The sequence below is a fragment of the Oncorhynchus clarkii genome, chromosome 7, assembly GCF_045791955.1.
Source record: "Oncorhynchus clarkii lewisi isolate Uvic-CL-2024 chromosome 7, UVic_Ocla_1.0, whole genome shotgun sequence".
Lineage (NCBI taxonomy): Eukaryota > Metazoa > Chordata > Actinopteri > Salmoniformes > Salmonidae > Oncorhynchus > Oncorhynchus clarkii.
Window position 1 is genome coordinate 64,579,281 of NC_092153.1, and position 15,542 is coordinate 64,594,822.

General features: G+C 42.1%; 1 protein-coding gene across 1 annotated transcript in view; it reads left to right on the forward strand.

The window, feature by feature from the left end:
• Positions 1-15,542, forward strand: part of LOC139413668 (CUGBP Elav-like family member 4) — a 107,800-nt gene that overhangs the window by 87,184 nt on the left and 5,074 nt on the right. Inside the window, exons 4-11 of the mRNA XM_071161308.1 lie at positions 6,201-6,329; positions 7,304-7,383; positions 7,641-7,781; positions 11,153-11,294; positions 11,505-11,657; positions 14,173-14,277; positions 14,930-14,992; positions 15,192-15,269. Of these exons, the coding sequence (XP_071017409.1) occupies positions 6,201-6,329; positions 7,304-7,383; positions 7,641-7,781; positions 11,153-11,294; positions 11,505-11,657; positions 14,173-14,277; positions 14,930-14,992; positions 15,192-15,269 (891 nt within the window). The remainder of the gene's footprint in view (positions 1-6,200; positions 6,330-7,303; positions 7,384-7,640; positions 7,782-11,152; positions 11,295-11,504; positions 11,658-14,172; positions 14,278-14,929; positions 14,993-15,191; positions 15,270-15,542) is intronic.

Below are 15,542 nucleotides of genomic sequence, written 5' to 3' on the forward strand. Positions count from 1 at the left end.
CTTCATGGTGGGAACCACACATGCGGAGATCATCCATTCACCTACTCTGCGTCTGACAAAGGGATGGTGGTTGGAACCAAAAATCTCTAATTTGGATTCATCAGACCAAAGGGCAGATTTCCACTGGTCTAATGTCCATTGCTCGTGTTTCTTGGCCCAAGCAAGTCTATTCTCATTGGTAAGGTTTCTTTGCAGCAATTCGACCATGAAGGCTTGATTCACTGAACAGTTGCATTTATTTGGGCTGCAATCTGAGGTGCAGTTAACTCTAATGAACTTATCCTCTGGAGCAGAGGTAACTCTGGGTCTTCCTTTCTTTTTGCGGTCCTCATGAGAACCAGTTTCATCAAAGCACTTGATGGTTTTTGCGACTGCACTTGAAGAAACTTTCAAAGTTCTTGACATTTTCCAGATTGACTGACCATGTCTTAAAGTAATGATGAACTATCATTTCTATTTGTATATTTGAGCTGTTCTTTCCATAATATGGACTTGGTATTTTACCAAATGGGGTTATCTTCTGTATACCACCCCTATCTTGTCACAACACAACTGATTGTCTCAAACTCATTAAGAAGGAAAGAAATTCCACAAATGAACTTTTAACAAGGCACACCAGTTAATTGAAATGCATTCCAGGTGACTACCTCATGAAGCTGTTTGAGAGAATGCCAAGAGTGTGCAAAGCTGTCATCAAGCGAAGGATGTCTACTTTGAAGAATATTTGTTTAAAGAATATTTGTTTAACACTTTTTTGGTTACTACATGATTCCATATGTGTTATTTCATAGTTTTGATGTCTTCACTAAAAACGAAAAACCCTGAACTGAGTAGGTGTGTCCAAACTTTTGACTGGTACTGTAGTTTGACATTTATTGTCATGAATCTTGCCCTGGAGGCAGCTCTGCACAGTGATCACTTACTGGCATATCCACACAGGGCCGGCGGCAGAATTAATCAGTTGGAGGAGCATGTGATTTCTTTAGGCGGGCACGTTTTTTTTCCCAGGGACCTACTATAATTGTTTTAATGGATGTTATAGTAAAGACCATAGGTCGGCTCGTGAGTTTGAAGTTTGGGGAAGCTTACAATTTATCCTAGCATTTCTACCGATCTGCGTGCCAGTTATGATTATTTTTATATGATCATTTTCATTTCATTTTAATAAAGTTTTTGTTTCTCAAAATCATTGTCAAGTGGTTAATCATAAAAAGCGGAATTTTAAAGATAAAATTCAACTAATGCTAGAGCACCAGTCTCTGCCATATGGACACATTGATACACCGCGATCCAATGGCAATCAAAGAAATTAGCGCATATAACTTACATCGTCAACTAAGTAAAATACATGGGCCTAACGCCTACAAATAAAAACAGTAGAAAATATGATGATAAAAATTCATGAATTTCTCTACTCCACTTGTCTGCCCCCCTTTCTATCTGTCTTGACTTGAGCTATCGCTAGTGAAGTGCAACATAAGCTACCAAACCAATTGGATCCTCACCAAAGCTGTCACTCGCTAACTTGCAACATTGTATCAACTAGCCTATTCCGGGCCCTCAGTTCACAAACTGGAGACCTGGTGATTATCGAGGCTGGAAAAGTGTTGGAAAGATTTCCCAAAGACTGTGAGGAACTATTATTATTTGCAATGATGTTTAAAAAAAACAGTCTTTGTTGTATCACTGCGAAGCTCAGCTTATTATTGGTGGACGTGGTGAGGTAAGACAATCAGAAATCAGACATCCCAAGTGGGCACTCCTACATTTGCGCACAGCCTAGGCCTCCAAAGGGTGCTCAGGCGCACTCTCCCTTATTAAAGTTATCAGAATAGATAAACCATGCTCACATGGATCAGTCCAACAAAAGACAATTAACAAATTGACAAAACTCATAAATGATGGCTATGAAATAATCCAATGCTTGTTTCTCAAAAGTGTAGCCGGTTGTGAACTCTGCAAACAATGTTTTACTGTAATTAATACATGCATTAATGGTACATTTACTAGGCCTACTGGTGACATATGTAATGGGGAATTTATAAAAAATTAACAATCAAAGGCCAAACAATTCACACAACGAATGCGCAATAATTGAGAGCTGAGAGCATTCTGGAAAGATGCTTATCTTTGCCACACACCCCTCCCCTTCTGTTTCAACATTTTAAATTATACTCAAGATACATTATCTTCACACATATTTTAGAAGCCTTTCAATGACAGTCGCAAGTGAATAATCTGCTAGGCCTATTGCCACGCAGACTGCCCAAATTGCAGGCTTACGAATAAAATAGTCATAGGCATATGCACCTGTGATTTGAAACAATCTTCAGCTATTTTTTTTTAAGAAGCTAATGATCCTCTGTGACTAAGTCATGCTCTCTGGTGTAGGATTTATAATGATTTTATTTAGACAGGAGTAATATCATATCATTTTGGCAAAACATAATTTTACTTAAGGGGAAGGGAAGCCAGCATCCGAACAGTGCACTGTGCACCCGCCAACTTTCCTTCCCAATTTGCAAGTGCAGAGATCTGTATATACAGTGGCGGAACTAGAGTTTTCTACATGGGGTGGCCAGGGGTTGGCCATGGCTACTTCAGGGGTCCATAGACCATGACAGAACATTTGTGTGTAACCCTAACCTGGCATCTAAGGAGCATGAATGAATCCTATGATTGCTGATTAGAGATAGAAGTGATAATTCTCTTAACCCGGAGTTCTTCAGTGTGGCAGATGATGTGGTCCAAAAGGGTTACTTCACTAGAATTCTTTAACATACTATGAATAGTCAGTGTCTACCTCAGAGCTGCAGCTCAATTTCTCTCTCTCTCTTTCTTTCTCTCTCTCTCTCTCACACACACACACACACACACACACACACACACACACACACACACACACACACACACACACACACACACACACACACACACACACACACATTGGAGAGACGTGGGTCACTCTGTTTTCATGAATATATAATCTGGGTCTATAAGTGTTGAACATCCAAAATATTTTCAGAAAATAAAGCTCATGCTCCAAGGAGATAAGATACATTGCATAGTTTATTTACACAAAAAATAATTTACAAAAAAACACACTGCAATTTAACATACCAGGTATCAAGTAGAATTGGACTTGAACATTTTTTATAATTTTGGTGCACATCAATATTACAAACTTACAGTATCATATTTATGCTCATATATATTATGTTAACTAACAGCAAATATTTTTTTTGGAATTGGCCTAATCAAGACCAAATTAAATCTGTGTGACATGATACCCTTTGGATTTATCATTTTAGAATGTCAGTGTACTAGCTATTACGTGCAGGTTTTAATCATGACCAGAGGGACCGTGTACCAAATACCAAATTATCCTAGGTAGATTTAAAACAGCATAATTCTGAGGTTCTGGTGAGAACTGGCTAAATGTTTCACAAACTCATCCATGTTGAGGGAGCGTGCCCTCCTTGACTCAACACTGAGAATTCCGAGGTGACTTAACCTGTTATCAACCATTGTTGTCCTAAGGTGGGTTTTAATCCATTTTAAATAGCTCATGGAAGAACTCTTTATAAGGTTCTAGAAACACAACAAAGTCAAGGAGAGTAGACGGTCTGTCCCTTCCACTTTTCTCTCTCCTATCAAGAAGTCGCTTGGTTTGATGAACCTCATGTTTGAGGTCCTCTAAATCTGACTCAAATGTCTGAGCAAAGGCAAAAAGAGGCTCCTCATTCAAGAATGTTGTACTCTTTGGGTTGAGAGACTGGACCCCTTGCATTATCTCGCAATTCCTATTTAAAAAATGCCTCGTTGCAGCCCAGCTGTGAGACTCAAGCACCTGATGAAAGATAGCTCTTTGGAAGCTCTCACCATCACTTTGGTCACTATATTTTGTCCTACAGTGCTCATTATCAATGAGTAGTGAAATCTTAAGCTTGTTTTAGGCTGTCTTTTACACACTGTTTGTACACTTATTTCACAGTGTTCTGCAATCTCTTCAACCTCTTTCCATAGTTATCCAAAGTAACCCTCACTTCTGTAGTCCTGTGATGTGTCTGTAAGGGCACCTACAGCCCTTGCTAGGTTAAGAGAGCTCGATTGGAGCATGTCAGAAAGACATTTGGCATCACCAAGCACTTTACCAAAGGTAACCAAAAGCCCTTTGAAATGTAAATCTATCTGAGAAAGAAGGCCCCTTGCCTCCACTGATCTATCACCACTATTTTCAAGTGTGATATCCTGTAGCACTCTCAGAACTGCTGGAAGCCTATACCTCAGATTACGGCATGCCATGTATCTGCATGCCCATCTTATATCCGTAAGTCTCTGTAGTTCCCTGGGCTGCTGCTGTGGATACAGCTCTTTCTGAACTGCAAGCCACTTGAGATGAACGTACAAAGTTATACAGCTTCTGCAGGAGAGCAAAAAAGTTAACTGCCTCAGGCACTGATTTTACAGCATCGACAAGAACCAAATTCAAACAATGTGCATTACAGTGCACATAAAATGCAAATCTTGCACTGTTTTAAATCCGTGCAGACACACTAGAATGCTTTCCGCTCATGCCCCACAATATTTTTTCAAGGCAATCAATGATGGTTTTTGTGAGACCTGCTGCATCTAAGCTTTCAGCTGACTGAAAGTGTAAAAAGCTTCCATGGATGGCCCTATTGTAATAGTACCTCACATCTAAAGACGTGTTATTTATTTGTATTTATTTTTTATACACATTTCGCTTATCATGGATAGATTTTGGCGAGAGTGGGCCCTCTCGCTTCGCCTCTTCCTCTCTGCTGGAACAATCTCACCGGAGAAAACATCCGAGCGAGCAAAACAGAACCCCTCTGTCTTGCTAAATGTAACCCATGTATCTGATGCCGTCTGGACAGAAATAGTATGACATGCCATACTATTTTTGTCCAGACAGAATCAGATACATGGTATACATAGACACATACTGTTTTTGTCCAGACAGAATCAGATACATGGTATACATAGACACATACTGTTTTTGTCCAGACAGAATCAGATACATGGTAGACATATACACATACTATTTTGCTCACTCAGAGGCTTTATTTGAAATTGATACGCATGTCTGTTTAGCAGGTCTCGGTCAAATAAATGATCAATATTTTCTTTTGACGGGCAAGGACGTACGTTAGCCCATAACGTAGACCCTGTAGCCACAGTAATAAAAATCTGATTTTTATAACCCTAACCTTAACCCTAACCTTATCCACAATGTTAAACCCATATGCCTAACCCTAACCTAAAATTAAGACCAAAAAGCTGATTTTTATAACACATACAATTTTGACTTTACAGCTAGCCCATCTAGCAAAAATAGCTTAGTTCTTCCGCCAGTGCAAGATTCATGAGAATAAATGTAAACCTGCTCAATATAATGCATTGTTATCCCTACTGACTCTGATCGGACGGACTCACTAAACACAAAGACTGCGTTTATAAATCATGTCTGAGCCTTGGTGTGTGCCCCTGGCTGTCCGTACATAAAAATACAAGACAATTGTGCCATCTGGTTTATGTAATATAAGGAATATGATGTGTTGCATTTACTTTTTACTTTTTCTTAAGCATGACAATCGAGTACTTTTTCCACCACTGTACTGAAATACATTTAAAACCAGATACATTTACTCAGGTATTAATAGTATGATAATGGAGTACTTTTCCCTCCGCTCTGTGTGTGTGTGTGTGTGTGTGTGTGTGTGTGTGTGTGTGTGTGTGTGTGTGTGTGTGTGTGTGTGTGTGTGTGTGTGTGTGTGTGTGTGTGTGTGTGTGTGTGTGTGCATGTGCGTGTGTGTGTGCGTGCGTGTCCTCCACCCCTGATCTCCGGGCCACACTTGTTAACATTCCCCCCTGTGCAAGGCCAGAGCCGAGATTAGTCTTGTTGACTCGGCAAGGACAGCCTGTCAGGGAGAGGCAGCAGGGAGAGCAGCCCCTTTACACACACTCACTCACACACTCTCTCACACACTCTCTCACACACTCTCTCTCTCACACACACACACACACACACACACACACACACACACACACACACAAATCCATGCACACTTGAACACATTCACAGACCCACTCACACTCAAACAAACCTCACACAGGCACTCACACACACGTGCACACACACATACCTGTTCATGACCAGTTCCTCTTTGTTTCAGAAGACAGAAAACTCTTTGTGGGCATGCTCAACAAGCAGCAGTCTGAAGATGATGTGCGATGTCTCTTCGAGTCCTTCGGCAGCATTGAAGAGTGCACCATCCTTAGAGGTCCTGATGGAAACAGTAAAGGTCAGTGTCTGTGGTTCCAGCTTCTCATAATTTTGTTATGTTCATCCTCACGCCATATCATTAAAGACATGTATTTATTTATCTATTTATTTGTATTTATTTGAGCTTTGAGTTTGAACAATTGACACCTTGAATTAGAATCCTTGAATCCTTTCTGGCATTTATCTTTAGATGTGCAATAGCTTATGTCTGGCTAACAGTGATCCTAAAAGCTTTTACCATCCTCTTCATCAGGCTCGAGGTGAAGTTTCCCCTAGGTACAGATCTAGGATCAGCTTCCCCTCCCCCAATCCTAACATGAACCATTTGTGGGAAAAATGCCAAACTGACCCAAGATCGGCGTCTAGGGGTAACTTCACCGTACACCCTTCATCAGTGTGCTTTATTGGCAGGCTTCAGTAGTAAACCTCATTAGCTTCTTCAGTGCCGCTTCATTGCTTCACTTCATTATCAGTGGGCTGACACTAATCAATAGGCTCCATCACAACTAAGCCCAATAATTACTGTATGCTTGATCATTCACAGTCATCAGTAAGCCTCATCAGTGAGCTCCTTCACTGAGTTGAATGGGAACGATGGCATGGGGGATGCCGAATATTTGCTGTGAGCTTGATCATCTAGACTCATCACTAGGTTTAATCGATAGTAACGCTTTAGAGGTAGTAAGGGTTACACTGTAAGTGTAAGCATCATCGTTAGGCTTCATCAGTTGACCTCTAATGAAAGCGGGTTTGAATGATGTGGGTATTAAACGTCTATTCCACATTGGTTAAAAAATTAATATCATTGAAATGACTTGGAAACAACATTGATTCAACCAGTGTGTGCCCCGTGGGTAGTGACTGACTGTCTGACTGACTGTCTTTTTTGTCTCTTTCACACTATCTGCTTCTCTCTTTTTCTCTCTGTTTCTCTCTCTGTTTCTCTCTCTGTTTCTCTCTCTCTCTCTCTCTCTCTCTCTCTCTCTCTCTCAGGTTGTGCGTTTGTAAAGTACTCCTCTCACGCTGAAGCTCAGGCAGCTATCAGTGCTCTACACGGCAGCCAGACAATGCCTGTGAGTTCAGTATTCAATATGGTGAGTGTATCAGCTAGTGTGTGTCCTTTGTATTGTGTGTGTGTATGTGTTAACATATGTACTCCTTTGCTATCTCTGTGTGTGTGTGTGTGTGTGTGTGTGTGTGTGTGTGTGTGTGTGTGTGTGTGTGTGTGTGTGTGTGTGTGTGTGTGTGTGTGTGTGTGTGTGTGTGTGTGTGTGTGTGTGTGTGTGTGTGTGTGTGTGTGCGCGCATGCTTACCTGCGTGTGTGTGGCAGGGTGCATCCTCAAGTCTGGTGGTGAAGTTTGCCGACACAGATAAGGAGCGCACGATCCGGCGCATGCAGCAGATGGCTGGTCAGATGGGTATTTTCAACCCCATGGCCCTGCAGTTTGGGGCCTACGGGGCCTATGCACAGGTAGGACACACCAGGGGAGAATGACTTCCCCCTCTCATTGAAACCATGGATATTCAAGGCCGACCACGGTACTGCAGGCATAGTTAGCAGAAAACAGGATCCCCCATTATAGTGAATGGAAAAAATGGAAATCTTCGTGGTCAATTTTAGCGTAAATGAAAAAAATGTTTAGAAGACAATCATGGTACCAATAATTGCATCTAATACACCAGATGTATGTCCTTGAACTAAGCATTTTTTTATTGCATACAGAAGAAGTTATAAGGATCATTTTGTTGCTAATGGCAACCTGCAGTACCCCGGTCGGCCTTCAACTTGAATTACTTAATGAGTGGGGGTAGCACCAATGTTCGCTCTAAGCTGCCCATGTGAGCGGGCGCAGTAGCCCGAGACTGCCATGCAGCTCCCCGGGACAGCCACACAGAATAAATATCAGCCTACACTCAACACACCCACTCAACTTTCTAGAGCAGTGGTCAGCAACCGGTCAATATTGCCCAGCATTTCTGTAAAGGGGGCCTCCCGAGTGGCGCAGAGGTCTAAGGCACTGCATCATAGTGCTAGCTGCGTCACTACAGATCCTGGTTCAATCCCAGGCTGTTTCACAGCCGGCCGCGCCCGGGAGACCCATGAAGCAGCGCACAATTGGCCCAGCATTATCCGGGTTAGGGGAGGGTTTGGCCAGCCGGTATGTCCATGTCCCATTGTGCTTTAGTGACTCCTGCGGCGGGCTGTACAGTGTTTCCTCTGACACATTGGTACGGCGGTAGGTGCAACCAATTCAACTGCCCTGCGCCCCGGGGAGGTGAACTGTTGCCTTTTTTAACCATTTCATGTGTCTGAAGGTAAAAACTCTGCTTTCCCGGCAGGAGAGCAAATCAAGTAGCTGCAGTGACCGTGTCTCCAGTAACGGAGCAGGCATAAAAGAAAGCTAGAGCAAAGTTTATAGTGTGAGATTTCAAAACATTTAAAACCAGACTAGAGAGAGACTGTCAATGAATACAGCAAAGAGCTACTGTTTTTATGACTGAGTTCATGTTTAAGTTCTTACTCAGCACTGTCAACACTTTCTATTCAACACTTTTAGAATCCATAAAATGTGTGTTCTTCCTATTTCCCCTCAGTGCTACAACAAGCACTGCAGCAGTAATGAATGAAGAGGAAAGTGTATCTATAGGCTTGCGTTGTTGTCATTATTAGGAGCTTGGGTCTTTTTAGTATTGAGGAATATTTCACTTTCTCTGTTCAAACAGAGTGTGACAACATGAATTTGTGTATGAGGCTGAAATAATGAGGTGCGACTCAAGTTTTGCAATAAGCTGGGAGACAGTGTCCCTTTTTGGTCAGTGTCAATGAGAGCTGAGGGATGAGCGGAGGGATGTTGAGAGGCGGCACCTCAGTCTGCTGCTGTCTTCTTCCGCTGAGACTGACCATCAGATGTGGGCAACATCAGTTCAGTAAAATTAAAATGAAATGATTTAACTGTATACTCACTTTGCTGTGCCTTACAAGTGATACAACAACGGCTCTATTACTGGTGTGATCATATAGCCTATCTCAAATGGCCCGAACAACAATAGATTGGCAGGGCAATTCAAGTAAAGCCAATATGTGGTGATAATGTATTGGGCCGTGCTTCTACACCTGCATTGCTTGCTGTTTGGGGTTTTAGGCTGGGTTTCTGTACAGCACTTTGAGATATCAGCTGATGTACGAACGACTATATAAATACATTTGATTTGATTTGATTTGATCTATAGCTTACTGGACAAACCTCATTGCTACAGTACTGTTTTTGGTTAATGTTGCATAGGCTTACATTTTTTAAGTCAGGTTAAAAAAAATCTGAGCGGTAGATCTCAGCTTGCATTTTGACTCAGACAATGTTGGCGATCACTGTTCTAGATTTTTCCCTGTTAACACTGTAAACGTTTCCCTTTACTGTGTCAATTTCGATCGAATCAACTCAACATTTGCACTTTAAATGCAACATTGTAGGCAGAAAGCATCAGAGTAGGATTCTATTGCATTGGCACACACAACTCTGCAGCTCTAACCAATCAGAGCTGCAGTATGCCTATATGCAAATATACCATTGCCGTATATGGATCTGTGCCATTTGCTTTGAACTGGACTGTGTTTACAGTACGAGCGGTCGTGAGTTTTGAGATCAAAGTCAGAGCTATATGTAGCCACATGCACATTTGTTCACATCCTCTGCTAGTTAGTGAGTTATTAGCCCAGTTATAGATAATTTGTAGTCAGCGATAAGGAAGTGATTGATTCATACAAGAGCACAAAACGTGGAAATTTCTAGACATCTTTGAAAAGCGAGTCAGGTGAAGAGTTCTTTTTTTTTTTAAAGGGGCAGTGATGTTTTTTGAGACAGGCTTGAATACGCTAAGGGTTGCATAATTTGTCTGATTCTCTGTTATAATGGAATGGGAATAATAATGCATTTTATTTTGTAAAGTGTTTTTTTTCATCAAGCACAACACAACAACATTTTCAGTCACCTTGTCTGAAGGACAATTGTATGAACTGTAGGTTGTCAAGCCCTGCATGTTTTTTTCAAACGTTTCATGGAATGTACATTGAACACCACACTTTGGCTGCTACTGTAGGCTGAATGATAGAAGGGCTATTTCCATGTTAAAATGTTATGGGATGCATGTTCTCCATTGTTTTTGGTAGGCATACATTATGATCAAATAGCCACCATAGCCTATTTGGCCACTGTTAAAACTATAACTTAAAGAGTGTACAGTGTTCACAGTAAATGCGCGCTGTGAAAACGAGACCTGAAATTTACTCAGTGAAGAAATCTTTTGGAGGGAACATTGGGCAGCACTGAGCTAGCCTGCAACATCCCTTCCTGGATAAGCTCAATCTGCGCATATTATGTCTCCATGAGACGCCATTTGGCTTCAATGTGCTACTGAGTTTCACATAGGAATGAATGGTGTCACGTGATCGATGGCTGAGTCCATTCATATATAGTTATTTACACACACACACACACACAAAAGTACGCACACACTCACACATGCACAAAATAGAATATGAGCTAAAGTATAAAAAAAAGTTACAATTGTGCAGAATAAGAAAGTCACACTCTCCATCCCTCTCTCCTGAGTGGCGGGGCGGTCTAAGTCACTGCATCTCAGTGCTAGAGCCGTCACTACAGACCCTGATTCCCATGAGGTGGCGCACAATTTTCCCAGCGTCATCTGGGTTAGTGTTTGACCGGGTTAGGCTGTCATTGCAAATACGAATTTGTTCTTGACTGACTTGGCTAGTAAAATAAAGGTTAAATAAAAAATAAATAAAAATATCTCCCTTTCTCCCCCTCACTCCATCTCTCCATGCAGGTGCAGCAGCAGCAGGCAGCGTTGATGGCGTCAGTAGGGCAGGGGGGCTACCTCAGCCCCATGGCAGCCTTTGCCGCTGCACAGATGCAGCACATGGCCACCATCAACGGCCTCCCAGGGGGGCACATGACCCCCACGTCAGGTGAGGCCAGGGGTCAAGGGTTCAACTTTTCCACCTGTAAGGCAATCATATTAAGATATTATCAGCTGTCGGGTGTGGGGGGGGACTTAGTTGTCAGTAAAAAACACCCTCAGTGGTCAGTTGTCAGTTGTCAGACCAAACTTGTCAGTTAACTGGCCTTACAACTGACAATGTCCCTTGCTCATCTCTTTATTTATTTCTCTCTGCCAGGTGGCAGTACCCCCCCTGGTATTGGCGCCCCCACAGTGACCAGTATCCCCTCGCCCATCAGTGTGAATGGTTTCGCTGGGATGCCCCCCCATCAGACCAATGGGCAGCCCACTGCCGAAGCTGTGTATACCAACGGGATACACTCCTATCCTGGTAAGCCACCTCAAACCACCCATCCACCTACCACAAACATTCAGCACCACACACACTGCAGAGAACACATACTTGCTGACAAAATAACACACACTCGCTGTGATACACGTGTAGGGCAGCCCCCGAAGTGACTCTTCATTTCACTGTATGAAGAATTTCTTCTGTGTAGCCTTAGGAATTCCGCATTCTCTGTGCTGATCTTGCCAACCCCCATTGTCTCACCACTGAGAAGCAGATGATGTAGGTATCGCTCCACAGCTAGTCAGGAACAAATAAAAGAAAGAACAATGAATCTAAGACCCTTTAATAAGCATCTAAGTTGTTTGGATTCAACATCTGAGTTGTTGACCAATAGTATTACTCTAAAGTTAACCTTCAATCAGACATCAGACCTACAGGATGTAACCTCTGCTTCTCAGAGTTAAGACAATGGGGGTTGGCAAGATCAACACAGAGAATGTTGAATTCCTAAGACAACACAGAGGAAATTCTTGCATTCAGTGAAAAGAAGAGTCACTTCGGCAGCTGCCCTACACACATTCACTACAATGTGCACTGGGCTTAACACATGCAGAGTAGAACGCAGACTCACCACAAAGCATGCAAGGTGCACCCAATGATTGACATATACAGTAGGCCTACATGCATTACATGGATAGAACAAGAGCCATGTATATTATATGTTACATATTACCCAATATTACACATTTACCTGAATCTTTGAATTCCCAAAGACTGATGTAACTACCGTGAAACTTAAATTAATTGCCCAGGCTTTTATTTGCTTAAATCAGGCACTTATTGGAGACAGACTTCTATTTGAGCCAGGCATCTATTTCCTTAATACACACAGCTTTTGCTAATTTGCAGTTAATTGTTTATTTCCAGCATTCACTTCCAGCATTTTAAGCAATTTCTTCATTTCCTGCACTGTGTAATCATTTACACACTGTGTCAAGTTTATTTTGTCTTAGCATCCCTCTATAAAAATTATTCCTTGACAGAATAATTATTCTCCTCTTTTTATTGTGCATTTTCGTCAGTTCTTACTTTCGCCACTAGAAGGCAATCGGGCATTTTCTGGGGTCTGTACTGCCGAGGTTGTTAACTGCTTTTGTGCTTGCCAGTTAGCTGGTACTAATGGGAAGTTTGGGTCTTTTTTTAAAACTCAAATCTTTTGACTAATTTTGAGTCAGTAATTCCCAGAGCAGACAGGGCCCCTTACCTGCTGACAATGAACTGAAAACTTGAAAGAGTCATGATTCTACAAGCCTCTTGTTCACAGGTTGTCTTTCCACATAGGGGGCTTATTAGAAGCTGTCATTTGTGACTGAGACTTGTAAACATGTGCTTTAAACAATTAACATTTGTTGATTGCTAGGCATACAAATAAGATTATTTCTTGATACATTTGAAGCGAGGTCCAGTTGTGACCGCATCTAGACTAGAATGCAAACGACTCTTGACAGAATGCCTTGCTTGACTGCCACGAGGGTAATAAACAGAATGCCGTTTGCGAACTGCAGCCCTGCAGACGATTTCTTCTCGAGTTCGTTGAGCAGAAGCTGTACATGTTTTGGTTCTAAAAAGCTGTGCGCATCATAACATTTAAAAATCTATTAATTGCACACATTTTTCCACCATGTGATCAATTATCAGTTCTAAAAGTGTATTTTTCTTATTTATGCTCATGATCTATTTTGCTACGCTCATATGACAGATAGTTCACGGTCGGACTCGGAGCACGTCTCTGGAGTCGCTGAGCCTGAGAAGTGTGTGTTAATACTGATGCAGGACTCATTGTGGCCAGCACTAGTACAGGTCAAATGAACATCAAAAATGAAGGAGTCACTGATTCATGACTCTTGAGTCAGTAAAAATACTTGTTCAAAAATAGCTTATCGTTCGCAAGCTGCACATCACTATTAGCTAGCAGTTCTCAACTGTTAGCAGCCAATGGCTAGACGATTATTACTGGTGATAGAAATATATGATTTACATCATTTTTTCGAGTCATTACTGAATTATGTAATGTAAAAAATCAAACATTAAACCATGTAAACAATTCATTTAGACCCGGCGTTTATTTGAAACAGAAATGTGTGCCATTGCCCGGCTATTAGAAGGGACAGGGGGCTTTTTGAGACTGCGTTTAATTTAATCTTTTACACGGTTCTAACATGTAATGATGATGTGGCTGTGCTGCAAATCTGTGACTGAGGGTAACTTGTGCAGCAGGTCTATTTTGCCCCAAACATTTCCCATCCTTTCAGAGGGGCATGATGTTGGATTCTATTCAGGAGGGCTGGTTGTATTGAAAAACAGGTTTCTGTAGTCATCTTACAAAAGGACAAAGAAACGAACAGCTGTGTTATGAATGTTTATAAAAGGTTATAAAGGTTGCTGATGTACAGTATGCGCTTGCATCATGTTCCAATGTTAGCCAGTATGTGTGTCAACGTCCTTGGGTTTGTGAATACTGGAGGAAATGCTTCTTTCTCCAATCTCTTTCCAGTGTTACAGGAGGTGGTTTTTAGAGAGGACTCTGAGAAAAACGGTTTGGCTCAGCGGAGTTGTTTTGGAGTTCAGGGTGGCTGCTTCCTCTCTTCTCTCTCTGAAGGTACCCATTCACCCCATCCTCAAGCCTTTCTCCCCCTGTGTGTGTGTGTGTGTGTGTGTGTGTCTGTGTGTGTGGTGCTTCATGGTGGAAATGTGGGTGTGTTTACATGCATGTGTGTGACAGTGTGGTTCTGATGAGTGTGTGTAGTGGCATGGTATTGGTGTTGGTTATTATTGAGGTGTAATATTTCCAATTCACTGTGTGTCTGTAACATGTTTTGGTCTAAAAATGTGCACCACACAAGAATGTCCTATAGTGCCAGGAGTTCTTGTGCGGAGGGGGTGGATCTACATGAATCTTGGCGTGTTATAGTGGTCAATCTGGTCATTAAAACTGTTCAAATTGGTGTCTGTATGTGTGGAAATATAGCCAGTCCCAGACTGTCCTTTTTGCCTAGTTGTTTAAGAGAAAATGGTGAGAGATTAAGTTAAATTGCCATTCACGCTCAAACAAAGCACACAGTGACTCCTTCATATCTCCCTCTCTAACTGTTTCATATCTCCCTCTCTAACCGTTTCATATCTCCCTCTCTAACCGTTTCATGTCTCCCTCTCTCTTTCCCTCCTTTTTTCATTGCCTCTTCCCATTCTTACTGTTTTTTCCTACTCTTCTTGTCCTTTCACTCTCTCTCTCCTTGTCTTCGACTCAACAGCTCAGAGTCCCACTGCAGCAGATCACCTACAGCAGGCTTACACAGGAGTCCAGCAGTATGCAGGTATGTCACTCTCACATGGTGTGTGTGTATGCATAATCTGATATGTAGGTGTGTGTGTGTAAAAACATTAGTCTTAGCGTCTTATCAAATACATTTGTGTGTGTATAAGTGGGTATGAGTGGGTGTGTAGGTGTGTGCGCTCGGCTCTCCAGCCTTTGAGTGTTATCTGATCTGCTTATGTATGTGTGTGTCTTAGCAGCCTACCCTGCTGCATATGGCCAGATCAGCCAGGCCTTTCCCCAGCCTCCTCCCATCATCCCACAACAGCAGAGAGAAGGTGAGGCACACACACAGACCAACCCTGGTCTATGCCAATCTGATCAAAGTGTTAAAGTGGCTGGTATTTTTTGCTTGTCTCCAGGCTCATACACTACTAGCAAATCAACTGTCCCTTTCATAGCACTTCCATGCAGTATGCCTCAATGTTACATGAGGGGTGCACCTCAATAGCTTCCTTTCTTTGTCACCAGCAGCACCGGCGATTTAACATGTAGATACTTTGGGAAACAGCCAATGTTCTGTGTTTTCTTTTGTCCTGGAAGAAAGCAAG